The sequence below is a fragment of the Saccostrea cucullata genome, unplaced genomic scaffold (assembly GCF_032062105.1).
Source record: "Saccostrea cucullata isolate Sc308-1 unplaced genomic scaffold, CSIRO_AGI_Scuc_v1 ctg407, whole genome shotgun sequence".
In the NCBI taxonomy this organism is placed as follows: Eukaryota; Metazoa; Mollusca; class Bivalvia; order Ostreida; family Ostreidae; genus Saccostrea; species Saccostrea cuccullata.
Window position 1 is genome coordinate 31,357 of NW_026922285.1, and position 17,493 is coordinate 48,849.

A 17,493-nucleotide genomic window follows, 5' to 3' on the forward strand; every position below is an offset into this window, starting at 1 on the left:
TGGTTCTGGAGAAGAAGATTTTTAAAGATTTTTCTTATATACATTGTATTCCTATGTAAAACTTGGGTCGGCCATTTTGGCCCCACCCTTGCCCCCAGGTCATGATTTGAATAAAGTTGAATCTACACTATCTGAGGATGATTCCACATGAGTTTCATCTTTCCTGGCCCAGTGGTTCTGGAGAAGAAGATTTTTAAAGATTTTTCTTATATATTCCTATGTAAAACTAGGGTCGGCCATTTTGGCCCCACCCTTGCCCCGGGAGTCATGATTTGAATAAACTTGAATCTACACTACCTGAGGATGATTCCACATGAGTTTCATCTTTCCTGGCCCAGTGGTTCTGGAGAAGAAGATTTTTAAAGATTTTTCCTATATATTCCTATGTAAAACTTGGGTCGGCCATTTTGGCCCCACCCTTGCCCCGGGGGTCATGATTTGAACAAACTTGAATCTACACTACCTGAGGATGCTTCCACATGAGTTTCATCTTTCCTGGCCCAGCGGTTCTGGAGAAGAAGATTTTTTAAAAATGCCATTAATTTTTAACAAATTCATGATTATCTCCCCTTGGAAAAGAGCGTGGCCCTTCATTTGAACAAACTTGAATCCCCTTCACCCAAGGATACTCTGTGCCAAGTTTGGTTGAAATTGGCCCAGTGGTTCTTGAGAAGAAGATGAAAATGTGAAAAGTTTACGACAACAACAACGACGACGACAGACAATGGACAAATTTTGATCAGAAAAGCTCACTTGAGCCTTCGGCTCAGGTGAGCTAAAAATGAGAATGTAAAGCAGTGTTTTCAAAGGTCCTGAAAAAATATACACCATACAAAAGAATATACTCATATCAGTCTAAATTAATCCTGTTAACAAATTTTTCACAAAATTGTTGTAGTTCATGACCATCATAATACAAAAACAAAACAAAAAAAATGAATATACACACACTAATAAATACAACATGATTGCCACCTGTCACCCCAAGTCAATGGTGAATAGAGTTAACTTTGGTTAGACCTAATTGCTACACATATGTGTATCAATAATTTATATTAAAATTGAAAATACTCTCTTTTCCCAGACTTGAATATTCCTGACCCTGATAAATTTAGACCATCATTTAGTCCTGCTACATTATAGGCCCATGTTTTGTATATGTTTTATCTAAGAGTTCTATTCAAAATATACAGTATCAAAGAGAAATAGATTCATCAATTTAGGGGAAAAATCTACCACAAATGTAATGACTTCTTAACCTCTTTCTGCTTTTTCAAAATTTTACTTCCCGTGTAAAGGAAAAATAAGACATTGGGAACTAAATGAAAAAAAAATTGTGACAAAAAGACAAAATTTATAGCATCTTAACAATACAGTCGCACCTGCTGTTAAACGGCCAATGTAAAGATGCGGCCACTCCCCATGATGCTAAATTTCACTACCCGCCAGTTCAATTTTTCACTATATTTTAACTCATTTAAGCGGCCACCTGTCTAACGCGGCCAGTAGCCAGTGTTTTTAGGTCCCGTGCGCTCAACATGCCTGTTTTCAGCGGCCATTTTGTCCGTTTTGTCACATGACTTCCGTCTGACACGTGATCTCATATCCTCTTACGAAGTCAAACATGAACAGCTGATAATGAGTTAATGACCAATAATTGCAGGTGTAATTTGAATTCTGTCAGGATTTAATGATTTAATTAATATGATTAAATGATTTATTGTTAACAGATGTTTTTTGGTGTTCTTAATATACGAAAGTAAGTTGTTGAATATTTTCATGAACTCAATAGGCTACATTAATTACAATTTCGCCTGAGGTATCAAGTCAAGCGGTCAGTCTCACGTTTTACCTTTTATGTTATATAAATAAATATATATCTAGAAAAACTAAAAAGCTTTACACAGCATCAGGGAAACGCTCAGTTGTTAGAACATTTCATGATTTTCTTGTGATGTAAATTCTATGGCTGTAAAATTAAATTACCAACACACAAAAAAACAATAACAGATTTCTTACAGAAATTCATGTAAAATGAAATGTAAGAAAATGATTTCATTTGACTTAAAATTTCCCAAGTTTTTAAATGTGTTGAAATTGGATTTGGATACATGTGAAAATAAATACACAACTGTGAATCGCAATTTTTTATTCATTGGTTTGAAACCTGTAATAAGTGGCCACCTGTCTTATGTGGCCAATTTGTCATTCTCCCACGAGTGGCCTCTTAAAACAGGTTTGACTGTATTCTACATGATTGTGTGATTATCCTGTATAGATATAAAATTTCTCTTACAAATAATATTGCACAACAACTGAGCCTGGTAAAGCAGATAATATCTTTTACCAATATATTTTATCAACACTTTATAACATTCACATGTACATAAAGTTTGCAATGTAGTTATGTATGCCCATTTTAAAACCTTAGTAGAACAAGTTATTTCCCTTCTGACATGACTCATGACGAAACAATATTCATACTGATACAGAGCAATATAAATAGTTAACCTGCCATTCAACCTTAAACAGACAACCACTGTAATATATACTATAACATCGTCTAAATGCCTTACAATAAATTCTGACAACTATCAACCATCATTCTTGCAATTTTTCCAACCTTTTCCTGACACATTCCCTGCTTGTAACTATCTGCAGAGTTGTCCCATCTTAGACCAAGAGATTCTTAACAAAGGACTGAACATTAACACAGGTATCAGCATCATTGATTTGGTTGGCAGTTGGAAATGGGCTCCGCTAAGTCCTTCTCATACTCACACAGAGCCTGATGAATGAATTCATATTGTTCATGGGTTTGTATCATTCCACCTCTGTGTAAATAAAAGAACGATAAAGAATCATTTGCACCATCAGAAGGTATATTAATCTGCACACTAGAAAATTATTCACCTTCAAATTAAAGCGACGGTTGAAGAGGGTTACGAGGTATCATTTTAATTTGTGGGGGATCAATGTTCATGGGCAAGCAAAATTTTGTTGGTTTGTTGGCATGTAATTCCATAGGTAACTCATATATAGGAGGATTCAATGAATAAACATGATAAATATGTTGACAAAGTAATTGTGAGGATGTAAATTCATGGATAGGGGTGACCAACAAAATCAAAGCACACTGGTCCCCTTTTGGACATTAATGGTTTCACAGTAACTGTTAAAATATTAATGGTATCAAATGTTTAGGGGGGAGGTTGATACCTGTCACTCCTTAGGTTACACACAACACCTAGCACATCCACGGAATGTTCCTCTCTCAGTTGTCTTATACCAATGCTGATAGCAATAAAACAGCCCGTCCGCCCAATGCCAGCACTAAATTAAAAAAAATATTACATTTCAACAAGAGCTCACCACTCATTCTCAGATTATATGGTAATTACAAGGAATTATCTATATGTAGCCAAGTTTTCAGTTTCTCCTTTAAATCGATCAGGTCTTGACAGGAATTATACATATTTCTGCCAGTAAGCTTGAATTAGACTGAATAACCTCAAATAAAGATTATGTGATGCCTTTCTGATATTTATCAAAATATCTCTGATGCATTACAGCATATGGACATTTAATATATAATTTAGAATTGATTTATCCTTCCAAGCAAATGTATGCTGTGGAAACCCCACTCAGAATGCACTAAGAGGTCTTTATTATCAGTCTAAATAAAATTAGACATTCTGAATCCACTACAGCTTCTTTGAGAACTAAAAATTATGAATGCCCTTCCTAGTCATCACAGTAATGTTCCATGAAACATTTTTCTGTATGATTATTTTCATGAAACATCTTTGAAAGTTAGTTTAAGTATTACAGTATTATAAAGTCGAAGATCATTTTTAAGTTCAAGGTAATTCTCACCAAATAATTCATCAGTGCATAAACTTACATTAATTATCTTGAAAAGTGTTTTTGAAAATGCATGCGCCAAACATAAATTTAAGAAAAGTAAGGTCAAGGACAAAGAAAAGTTCAAGGTAAAAAAAAAATGTTGCTATTAAATAGCTCTCATCAATAAGTATCAGCATATTAAGTTTTTATAAAATACAATGTATCTTGATTCGTTTATTTGAAACTTAGCTAAAGACAAATTTAAGATAATTGAAGTCAAGGTCAATGGAAAGATCCAGTCAAAAGATACAGATAAAGTAAAATAGTTAAGATCAGTATGTATCAGCAAATAGGGTTTTATAAATATATATGAGGAGTTTCTTTGAAACTGAGTTAAAACCTATTAAGAAAAGCAAGATCAAGGTTAAAGGGAAGGACAAGGTCAGAAAACTTTGATGCATTTAAAAAACTATGATTAATTCAAAGTACGAGGAAAGGACAGAAGATGGACAGTACATGACAAAAACTACATGCTCCAGCCATATTTATGGCTGGGCATTATGAGAAGCCATAGCAGATTTAGAACATTTAATTTTAACTAGAACTGTCCAAATGGGACAAAATACCCCCCGCTGGGTTTTTTCAGAAGTAAGTTTTTCCATAATAAAGATATGTATCACACATGAATTATGAAATTTTTCTTCCAGTGACCGTGAAATTCCCCAAATGACCTTGGGTCAAGGTAATGACATACCCTTGGGTCATGGGCAATCTTTGTGTGAAATGAGAACCTACCAAGTTTATCCATAAAAAAGATATGGACCGGAAAGAATTATGAACTTTTTCTTCCAGTGACCTTGAACTTCCCCAAATGACCTTGGGTCAAGGTCATGACACACCCTTGGGTCATGGGCAATCTTTGCGTGAAATGAGAACCTACCAAGATTATCCATAAGAAAGATGTGGACTGGACACGAATTATGAACTTTTTCTTCCAGTGACCTTGAACTTCCCCAAATGACCTTGGGTCAAGGTCATGACACACCCTTGGGTCATGGGCAATCTTTGTGTGAAATGAGAACCTACCAAGTTTATCCATAAGAAAGATATGGACCGGAAAGAATTATGAACTTTTTCTTCCAGTGACCTTGAACTTTCCCAAATGACCTTGGGTCAAGGTCATGACATACCCTTGGGTCATGGGCAATCTTTGCATGAAATGAGAACCTACCAAGATTATCCTAAAAAAGATATGGACCGGACAGAAATTATGAACTTTTTCTTCCAGTGACCTTGAACTTCCCAGAATGACCTTGGGTCAAGGTCATGATACACCCTTGGGTCATGGGCAATCTTTGTGTGAAATTAGAACCTACCAAGTTTATCCATAAGAAAGATATGGACCAGACACGAATTATGAACTTTTTCTTCCAGTGACCTTGAACTTCCCCAAATGACCTTGGGTCAAGGTCATGACACACCCTTGGGTCATGGGCAATCTTTGTGTGGAGTAGTAGATTCTAATGTCCCTCCATAAGAAAGATATGGACCGGACACGTTTGCACAGACAGACGGACAGACGGACAAGGTGATTCCTATATACCCCCCCCCAAACTTCGTTTGCGGGGGGTATAATTAGATTATTACCACTCAAAACAGAGAGAGAATCTCTCAGTGCGACTGTAACATCCCTCTTTACCACTTAGGTACACACTGGAGGACTTACCTACAATGTACAATAACTGACCCCCTGGCTCACTTACCTACAATGTACAATAACTGGCCCCCTGGCTCACTTACCTACAATGTACAATAACTGGCCCCCTGGCTCTGCTTCCATCCCCCCTATACCGTCTAAATTCCACCTCCTGAATTAATTGTAACAACATATGTGGAGATTGGGTTGGTTTGTGATCAGGCCAAGCAGTATACCAGTAGTGTAGAACATGCTGTACTTCTCCTTGGCTCTACAAAAAGGAATATTAATTTCTTTCTAAATTTATTTATTAACAATCTGTTCTTTTTTTAAGATAAGTAATCAAACCAATCTTTAAACAATGTAATCATAAGAATTCAACTCTGTAAGAAAATACTGTTTTAATTTCCTGCATTACATACACATGTACATGTACTTAGTTATTTTCAGATCTTACCCTAAGCAAAAGGTGTCTAAGGGTATAACCCTGTTTATTGATGACTCTGTCTACTTTCACTTCAATATCTCCAAAAGCACACCAAGTTTCATTGTCCTCAGGTAAGTAGTTCTCACATTTTGTCTGCAAGCAAAGAATGGATTCAATAACATGATTGTATATTTATTTCTAATATTCCTCAAATGCAAAGTACAAATTGTAACAATTCCTTGTATGCAAAATGCAGCATTTTTAAGAGTTACAAAGAAAGATAAGTGCCAACAGACTGAGACTGAAATCTTGAACTCCATGGGTATTGACAATGCCCTGCCAAGTCAGTGGCGGATTTAAGGGGGGGGGGCCTAAAATTGTCAAAGTTAGCATAAAACATAAATTTGTCGAGAAAATGTTAACAAGAGGCCCATGGGCCTTATAGGTCACCTGAGCATTATGCATCAACTTTCCAGTGATTGAATTTGATTCATGTTTTAAGCCAGATGCTATGGCATTCACAATTTTGAAAGAGGCACCATTGATCATCATAACAATACACTTAGCAGTTGCTTAGTTTGTTTACTGAATACCCATATGCAGGGTAAGGGAACAAAAAATGCATTTTAACTAATCAGTAATATTCAGCAATAATCAGTGGTGCCCCTACCACACATGAACCCCTGACCCTTAGGCCTTGATATTTGATTAATACCAAGGAGCAGATTTCAAACCATTCATTCATTTTCAGTATATAAGTACAGCCCCCCCCCCCCTTCTATGGTACCCCTGACCCTGGGGCCTTGAAATTCACAATTCTGGAAGATATGGGCCCTTGTCCAGCATAACTATATAGGTAGTTCATCTGCTTAATACCCTGGAGCAGAGAAGAAAATTTTCAAAGATTTAATGTATTTTCACTATATAATCAATAGAGCCCCGCCCTAACACTAGAACCCCTGACCCTGGGGCTATAAAATTCACAGTTTTGGAAGAGGCATTCTTGCTCATTATAACTATGTACTTAGTTAGTTCATTTAATTCCTAGGAGCAGAGAAGAAGATTTTCAAAGAATTCATGTATTTTCACTATATAATCAATACGTCCCACCCTAACACCAGAACCCCTGACCCTGGGACCATAAAATTCATTATTTTGGCAGAGGCACCCTTGCTCATCATAACTATGCACTTACTTAGTTTATTTAATACCCAGGAGCAGAAAAGATGATTTTCAAAGAATTCATGTATTTTCACTATATAATCAATAGAGCCCCACCCTAACACCAGAACCCCTGACCCTGGGGCCATGAAATTCACAATTTTGGTAGAGGCACTCTTGCTCGTCATAACTATGCACTTAGTTAGTTTATTTAATACCCAGGAGCAGAAAAGAAGATTTTCAAAGAATTCATGTATTTTCACTATATAATCAATAGAGCCCCACCCTAACACCAGAATCCCTGACCCTGGGGTCATAAAATTCACAATTTTGGTAGAGGCACTTTTGCTCATCATAACTATGCACTTAGTTAGTTTATTTGATAACCAGGAGCAGAAAAGAAGATTTTCAAAGAATTCATGTATTTTCACTATATAATCAATAGAGCCCCGCCCTAACACTAGAACCCCTGACCCTGGGGCCATAAAATTCACAATTTTGGTAGTGGCACTCTTGCTCGTCATAACTATGTGCTTAGTTGATTTATTTAATACCCAGGAGCAGAGAAGAAGATTTTCAAGGAAATAATGCATTTTCACTACCTACTTATTTAGCCCCGCCCTAGCACTAGAACCCCTGACCCCAGGGCCATGAATTTCACAATTTTGGTAGAGGACTCATTGCTGATTACAATCATGCAAACAGTTTGACTGCTTGATGTCCAGGAGTAAAGAAGAAGATTTTTAAAGATTGCATTAATTTTAGTGGTTTTGGCCCCACCCCTCAGGCCCCAGGGGGGCAGGGATCAAGAAATTCACAATTTTTGTTCCCCTTCACCCATAGATGCTTTAGGCCAAATTTGGTTGAAATTGGTTCAGTGGTTGCAGAGAAGAAGCTGAAAATGTTCAAATGTTAACGCACGACGCACGACGATGGACGAAAACAGATAGCAATAGGTCACCTGAGTTTACTCAGGTGACCTAAAAACGTCTACTTGGTAGACCTCATTTTTACTCTCCAAAACCTCTAGAATCCATGAGCTTCCGGGGGCCTCAAGGCGGCCCCCAGACCCCCTGCCTAAATCTTGTGTCCCCCCCCCTAACTTCAATTCCTGGATCCGCCCCTGCAAGTAAACTAGAGACCATTTCAGATCGAAAGATCCTGGGGGTTTATTGTTTTTGTCCTGTCTGTCTGTCAGTTTTTATATCTGTCTGTTGTCACCTTTAACCTAGCCCATAACTATAGAGTGGATGGGGCTATGGCTTTCATATTTCACAGGTGTATTTCTTTTGACAAGACCTTTCTTTGGGTACCACCAAATTTGACCTCTTGACCTTGACCTTGGAGTTTGACCTACTTTTACAAAAACCAGAAGTCTCTCTCGAGACTGAAGCTCTACTGGTTTGTACTTATAGCAAAGGAAGAGAAAAATACTTAAGCATGCAGTTGGGAATTGAAACTTTACAACAGCAATAAATAGAATAATGATCCTTGATTAAGTCTGATCTTCCACCAAACAATATTATGGTGTAAAGATTGTACACTTGTTTATGTGTAAGTGTAGAACATTTTATGATAGCTGATAGTCATTTGATGCACATGGCATCGTTCTAGTGATCTGTCACTGTATGCAGTTGGGAATTGAAACTTTATAACAGCAATAAATAGAATAATGATCCTTGATTAAGTCTTTCTATGTTCTTAGTGTAGTCTACTTGCCACATTATATTATAATCAGACTAAAACTGTATTTGAGTGGTATTTTGAAAGTATTAAACAGAAAATTCTATTTTTAGTAACCAAGGCAATAACGTTCATCAAAATCAAAAACCCATGCACTATTTAATGTATCATAGTGTAGTCTACTTGTGTGCCAACTTACATTGAAATCAGTCCAAAACTGTAGGAGACGTAGCAGTTTAAAAGAATTTCACAGAAATTTCTATTTTTAGTAACCACGGCAACACTGTTCATCGAAATCAAAAACCGATATACAGAATTGTGTATCTTAGTGAAGTCTACTTGTGTGCCAAGTTATATTGAAATCAGTCCAAAACTGTAGGAGGAGTAGCATTTTGAATGAATTTCACAGAAATTTCTATTTTTAGGAACCACAGCAACACTGTTCATAGAAATCAAAAACCGATAAACAGAATTATGTATCTTAATGTAGTCTACTTGTGTGCCAACTTATATTGAAATCAGTCCAAAACTGTAGGAGATGTAGCATTTTGAAAGAATTTCATGGAAATTTCTATTCTTAGTAACCACGGCGACACCATTCATCGAAATCAAAAACCAATATACAGAATTATGTATCGTAGTGTAGGCTACTTGTGTGCCAAGTTATATTGAAATCAGTCCAAAACTGTAGGAGGAGTAGCATTTTGAAAGAATTTCACAGAAATTTCTATTTTTAGTAACCACAGCAACACCGTTAATCGAAATCAAAAACCGATAAACAGAATTATGTATCTTAGTGTAGTCTACTTGTATGCCAAGTTATATTGAAATTAGACCAAAACTGTAGGAGGAGTAGCATTTTGAAAAATTGTTTACAGACAGACGGACAGACAGACAGCTAGACAGAAGGACGGACGCCAGACGCATTACTATTGCATAAGCTCTTCTGGTCTCTGACCAGTAGAGCTAAAAACATCCCACTTTAACCTTGGCTATTACTTGAGAACTTTTGTTGCTAGGGCTTTCATACTTCACATGCATACATTCATTGTTAGAAGACCTGCCAGCTGGTATAAATATTTTGACCATGACCTAAGAGTTTGATTCACTTTTTCAAAACTTTAACTTTTGTCATAACTTTGAACAGTTAGAACTAGGGCTTTCATATTTTACAGGTGTATTCCTTGTAACAAGACCTTTCTTTGAGTACCAAAACTTTTGACCTTGACCTTTGACATGCATTTGAGAGAAGTCAACCCTCACTACAAGCTGCCAAATGGGGGCATCAGTGTTTCACAAACACGTCTTGTTCAATTTAAAAATATCAACTGTAAACATCCATCAAATTTGAATTGACTTCAGGTTTTTGGAATTTTATAGGTACTGACAGTGTCTTGTCAGGGAAGCTAAAGTGCATCATTTCCAATTACTGTTTTCAATTTTAAAACTATCACTGTCAACATACCTTGGCTTTTTCCTTAAGTTTTGTGATCATGACAATAATGGGTGACTTTTCTATCCACACCATTCTCCAGAAGTCTACAATGGTGTGAGACATTGGTCCTTGTGTGGCTATGTAGGCTTTCTCCTCTCCCTCATATCCCTGACAAAAATCACAAAAGATTAGACATGTTACCCATGGCATACTAATGTATGTATAACTACCCATTTCACGAATGCTATTACAAGACTAGCTTTGTAGCTAATGCTAATTAATAATGTTAATTAATTTTATAAAAATCTAACTTTTAACTGTTATTTTTCTTTACCTGCCTTCTATACTAATATTGAGAGAACAAAGAAAAATTCTAGTTAGAGCAAATTACCCGGTATTCAATTTCTCAAATTTCTTTGTTAGACAAGACTTATGCAGGTAAATATTTTTGTCTCAAAAGAAGCTATATTAATTTACATTGTAAACAAGTTTTTCTTGCTAGATACAGTCTAACACACTGAGACACAGCATGACAGACATCTGCTTATTATTTTCATGCCTCACTCTATTGATTCTCTGATTTCTCTCCCACACGTATGAAATACTAAACCAGGAGTTTTCACAGTTTTCAGTGCATCTGTCATTTAGAATGTAAATACAGATGTGTGAATACCTCGGAAATTCCTAGATTTACACAAATAAAGAATTAAATATACTGTCAGACATATTTTATGTGTTTTAACCTTGACTCTAGGGATAAAATGTTTTCAACATGTTGTGTATAGATTTCAAATTGAAAAGAGCCAAAGTTGTAAAGTGTGTTCATGTCAACAAATTTGACCTTCTGACCTTGACCTATCAATCAAATGACCCTCAAATCTACTGTGACTAAATAGCGAAAATAAAGGTTCAAAATAAACTGCCCATATTGCATGCCACAAAATTATTCACTACAATCATCAAAAAATATCCTCTCCAGAGAGTGTATATGATGGACATTTAAAGGTACCGTATTTGGCCGAGTATAATACGCATTGATGTAAAATACGCACCCCACTTTTTGAGTCTGAAACTGGGGAAAAAAACGCAGTTCGGATGTATTATACGCAACAGAAAAATTTACCAAGTGATGTTCTGAACTATGAAAATCGCAGTAATTTGTTACGAAAATCGGCGCGAGGATTAAGTGTCAAAAATTTACTGAACACACTTTTTTTCAAATACACACTTTATAACTCTCTTAATCCTGACATTCCATATCGCGGCAATCTGGAGAAAATCATTTATTCATTTATTTCAACAAAGCACAAGATAATGTTGCGTAAAAGTATTAACAGATTTTTTTAAAGAATAGTTACGGTGATTTTAAAATTATGCGTCGCCATATTCTTAGATGAAATAATTTTATTTCAACAAAGCAAGAGATATTGTCAAAAGTTTTATCAGTTGTCATACTCAATTTTGGTTCTAGATAATCATGCTTAAAATTATCTTACAATATTTTAACAGGAAACGAAATTGAAACATCAAAGTATTTATTTCTTTAAGAAGACTACGATTTTCCTCTTCTGAATCTTCGCGGATATCTTATTTTCTAAATGATACACTTTTATTAAAAGTTTTAGAATAATTTATATTTCATTTCTCAACTCTCAATTATTTAAACAAGAGGCCGATAAGTATAAGCTAAGGTAAAATTACATTTAACAAGTGTTTAATTGTTTAAAGTGCCGTAATCAACACATGCTCACACATACGAATGGTCATAAACCGACCCCCAAGTTTTAACAAAGAAAATAATCAAAGCAATTAATATGGCAGTAAATAATCAGTGCTCTTACTGTAAAAACATTGCTAGATTGCTTTGGAGTCGGTAGACAATTAATTGCCCCGAGGGGTGTTGATAGGTAATTATCATTTGACCAGCGCACGTGTGTCACAACATTGGCTTCCTTTCATTGGGACGTATGGAGGGGTGTTAATATTGTTGCAGATTATCATTGAGTTATTTTAAATCTAAAATTAATATTTATTTTATTGTATTTCATTAAAAAAAGATTTATTACTTTGTCTGGCAGATAAGGTGCATGTGCACTATCATTACGGAAGCACGTGACATAGCCATGAGTGAACGTCTAAAAATAACATCGGTAATGGCGGCCTCCTCGGAGACAATCAACATGCAGCTCAAATTACTTTTAACTTACTTTTTCATGTTATTTTGGTATCAAAAGATTATGAAAGTGACATTTTTAAGAAGCATACCTTCCAACAATGACTTTCCCAAATTTAAAATATGGCAATTAACAAAAGAAATTGCATATGTCTCTTAGTAATACTACGGTATGTACGTATGATAGCCGTGTTTCACCTGAAAGAAAAACTTGTCAAAATCCCATTGTGATGTAAAATACGCATCCCTTTCTCACAGAAATTTATTTTAAGAAAAAAGTGCGTATTGTATTCCCCGAAATACGGTACTTGGACACAGATTTGAAGTTTATATTTTCTCTATAATATTACGACTTATATATTATAATAGCATTACAAACAAAAACTAATTGAAAATCGTATTTCATTTAAAAGTTATTAAAACTTCAAATTTTCAGACGGGTTTCCTTGCACTTTCACAAATTTTACTTTTATTCTCAATACTTAGGAAAAGTGGTAATCTTGTTGTGTATAAATGAAAAATATTAATACAGGTAAACTTCGGTATCTCGACATCGGATATGTCGACAACCTGGGATATGTCGACGTCCGTCTGCGGTCCCGGCATTATTTACTATATAAATGATTTGCATGTCGACCTCGGTAATGTCGACTACCCCGCTTATCTCGACGTATTTCATAGTCCCAAGAGCAAAATTTACCTGGTGTATGTCGACATCGGTGCAATTTTCTGCTCTACTTAACCTAATTGTTTGTTAGCTGGCCGCTCGTCACGCACGGACGACTCCGTGTAACTCGACGTCGTCAGAAATTCACACCTTTCACACCCATGTTTTGACTACCTACTGCCCTAAAAATGTGTTTGTAGAGGAATCCCAAGCCCCCTCGGCGTCTTTATTACGTTAATTGTTTAATGTTCAGCTTGGGTAATTATCATGGTAAATCTTCTCAATTCTGCGTAAATGTACAACCGTTTATTTGTGTCGAAATCTAACAGAACTTGAACACTTTGTAAAAAAAAAAAAAAAGGTAACTGAATAACAGTGAACAATATACACATTGAATTCAATTTAACTTTAAAATTGTGGTAAAAATGCATTCAACATGAATCAGTCAAACTTGCGACATGCACGACCATTGCATCAGCCGTAATATGGATGCATATGTAACATCATTAAGTTTGTTAAATGCTCAATTCCATTTAAATTTTGGTTTGAAAATGAAATGAAGATTAACGAGGAATGATTATGAAATAAAAAAAAAGTGAAATGAAATAATTTTAAGAAAGTATACGCATTAACTTTTTTTCCGTATCTCGGAAGTCGACTTTGTACCGTTCCGGTTTTGAATTTATAAAGCGCATTTCGTATCCTGTTCTGACAGAGCTAATGGCACGCGGATCGAATGCTGGATGGAAAACGGCTTTTAGTGAAATGAGAAGATTTCAATAAAAAAGAAAGCATTTCATTAATAACATTTGTGAATAACTTCTTAGATTTTCTAATAAATGTAGAGGGATAGCTGAAACAAACGAGCTACAGTCTAATTGAAGACACGTAGGTACCTATAGTTACACGTCTGTTCAGTTTAGGTCTTTGGTTTTACTATGCAGTAAAATTAAGGATGTCGAGTCTCAACTCTGATATCTCGACACCCCGGATATCTCGACATTTTCCGACTGTCCCGTCGATGTCGAGATAACGAAGTTTACCTGTACTACAATACAGAAAATTCAGAGTAAACATGTTCGAAAGCAAAACAAACACACAATGTATTGTCAGTCCGTGCAGTTGTGGTGAGCAGACCTTGACGATTGAATGCACCTGGTGAATCGTAAACATCGACAATAACAGACCTCGTGCCCTGTTTACAAAAACTGTGTACATAACACGAGTGTGATCAATTTGCTAAACTCTGTACACAACACTTAGCTCGGAATGATGATACTTGTGAAGGAGTTTTGCTTTCTAACATTTCTACTCTGAATGAAATTATTTTTCTGGATTAAAGTTTTAATATTTCTCAATACACAAGAAGATGGCCACTTTTTCGAAGGATTAAGAATAAAGTTAAAATTTGTGAAAGTGCGAGGATGCGTCAATCAAACCCGCCAAAAAATCTGAAGTTTTAATAACTTTTAAATGAAATAAGATTTTTAAATTAATTTTTGTGTAAAATGCTATTGAAATATATAATTCGTGATATTATACAGAAAATATTAACGTCAAATCTGTGTCCAAGTACCTTTAATTAAGATGAAGTTGTATTGCTGTATCACATTACAATACTGACTGACTTTTTTATCATCATCATTTATTTAGTGCAGACAGGCTCACTTGGAGTTATACAATACTATCACATGGAGTTCATAACAAATTATACATTCCTTGACGACGTTCGATCCCAATATTTAAAGTCTTAAACTTTTTTTGCCAAGTATATTTTTAGTTTCTACATACATAGCTTAATTAAAATTCAAATCAAAAAATGGGTGTCAATACGCTTCTTTTGGCGCTACAGTACATTTAATATGACCTTTCTGCACTGAAATTTGTGTCTTAATTAAAAATTAAATTTTTGACGTTTTCCCTCCAATATTTTTATCCAATTAAAGCATGAAACAAAATGAACTCTAAGTTTGTTTTAAAAAAAGACACTTTAAAATTGTGACTAAGAAAAAGTTTCAAATTGCTGTGCATAATCAATTATTTGACCTTTCTGCACTAATAAAAAGTGATTTTTCTGGCATTGAAAATTTAATAAGCAAGAAAATTATTTTAAAGTCTTAAACTTTTTCTGATTTTAAGCAAATAGGTCAGATTTATCTTGAATATATAGAAAAGGACATCAAAAGTGGGGTTATATGATGTAAATTTTTAGATATTACTAAAAAAGTGTCAATTTTAAGTTAAAATTGGCTCAATTTTTCCACGGATTTTCAGAATATATTTACTATATTTGCCACACTTTGTTGATAGAAATAATTTAATAGGAAATAATTTAATACTAGATATTTCAGAACCAGCATAGCACATTTCACTGCAAAAAACAGCTTTGTGTGCAACCAGGATGGAAAAATAGGAATCCTAAATTAACAGTACTGTTATAGTTAAAAATCGAAAAATTGATCATTTTCGTCCAAAAAACCTTCCGCCACAAAATATAGTCCCTAGCTTAATTCTACTTGAATGGAATTTAATCACGGTTTTTTCATTGAATATAGTTAAATTTGCACTGTAGAATTCAGATTTAATATTAGAATTAAAAAATGATGCAGAATTTTATAAATAAAGGACCTGACCAAAATAAGCTCAAAATCTCAGGATCGAACGTCCTTAAAAATGCATCAAATCATATAGAACTAGAATTGTCTTAACATGATTGATAGCCCCAAAAATTTACTGTAAGCAGACACTATTCCACAATGCAACATATGTGCAAGATTGGTTAACATACCCCCCCTCCCTTCCCTTCTCTGAGCTGGGGTAGAAAGTGATCTAAATGCTACATGTATGTCTTGTATTTTAATTACATACACATGCACATGGACCGACACCTACATTTTTGTTGTGGGGGTTAATGACTGTCCTTTCTATCAATGTTCTTATATTCCTTGACAGTTTACATATCACACCCACTTTTGAAAAGTCAAAATTCCTAACTTTAATGAGGATGTGGTCAATGTGACAAAACATTACTATAGCAGAAAAACAGCTGTTGTGTGTAAAACTCCAAACATCATTCATGAAGAAAAACATGTGGACTGGCATCATGAGCATAACGAAAAAGAGCAAGTACTTTTGAAACAATCTCAAAACTACTGATTGTCTTCATGTAACCTATATTTAGAAGGTCTGTGTTGATATATAAACTTGATCTAATCTAGAGCATTTTGTACTTTCCATGGATTTAATAAAGGTAATCTTACTCTGATGTAGTTAGCATTGTGTACAGTCCATGGATTTAATAAAGGTAATCTTACTCTGATGTAGTTAGCATTGTGTACAGTCCATGGATTTAATAAAGGTAATCTTACTCTGATGTAGTTAGCATTGTGTACAGTCCATGGATTTAATAAAGGTAATCTTACTCTGATGTAGTTAGCATTGTGTACAGTCCATGGATTTAATAAAGGTAATCTTACTCTGATGTAGTTAGCATTGATGTAGGAGGATAATGGATCCCACTCACTGTCAGGAAGGATAACTCTGCTGTGCTCATCTGTAAAAAAAAAAATAATATGCACTGTATTTATCAATGCAGCATTTGTTGTATTTATTACTGTCATTTTTACAGTAGCAAAAATCTTTACTTTTAATTAACACTGTAAATGAAAGAATATGTGTAAATTAAAACAACATAAAACAAATACATTGAAAACGGTGTTTTTTTTGTTATATAAAAATGAAAACTTAAACTTATATAAAAAGAATATGACATACATGTACTTAAATCTTATGTCATAACAGACAGAGCGGCCCCATATCAGATTATTAGGACCACAGGCTGATATGGGTCCCAAAGTTTGATTTGACGTTTGATACAGACTTGTGGTGTAAAGAATTGTATTTATCAAATATTTAAAATATTTTTTATGTTCACGCATTATTTTTTATTTCTGGCACTTTGAGTTATATACGAATGTTTGGTGTATGTATATAGAGCTGAAACGAATGTTCGAACATTCGCAAACGAATAGTTTTTCACGAATATTAGAATGGAAAATTTGTATTCGAATATTCGGTCACATGTTTAATACAATTAATACAATAAATGGTGTAGGCCTATCCACTTGTTTTTGATCACGATGGAAAAAGAAGCAAACGAAAGCACATACATGTATAAGACAGGTTGTAAACTTTGTCCTTATTAGGGCTGGGACGATATATCGAGATATCGATATATCGTGATACGTGTTAGGACGATACGCATATCGATACATATGAAGAAATATAGGAATATCGCCCCAAAAAATCTTGCTTCTGTTTTTCTTTGTTTATTTAAAATTTGGGGTTTAATATATAAAATAAATAAGCTAAATATAAATATAGATATGAAATAAATAATAATTAA

The 17,493-nt window shown here is 34.8% G+C and overlaps 1 protein-coding gene across 1 annotated transcript in view; it reads right to left on the reverse strand.

Moving 5' to 3' along the window:
• Positions 1-2,244: 2,244 nt before the first annotated feature.
• Positions 2,245-17,493, reverse strand: part of LOC134261538 (tyrosine-protein phosphatase non-receptor type 5-like) — a 34,437-nt gene continuing 19,188 nt past the window's right edge. Inside the window, exons 10-15 of the mRNA XM_062743964.1 lie at positions 16,565-16,641; positions 10,279-10,416; positions 6,000-6,122; positions 5,647-5,813; positions 3,220-3,333; positions 2,245-2,834 (exon numbers count right to left, since the gene is read on the reverse strand). Coding sequence (XP_062599948.1) covers positions 2,726-2,834; positions 3,220-3,333; positions 5,647-5,813; positions 6,000-6,122; positions 10,279-10,416; positions 16,565-16,641 — 728 coding nt within the window. The 3' untranslated portion in view covers positions 2,245-2,725. The remainder of the gene's footprint in view (positions 2,835-3,219; positions 3,334-5,646; positions 5,814-5,999; positions 6,123-10,278; positions 10,417-16,564; positions 16,642-17,493) is intronic.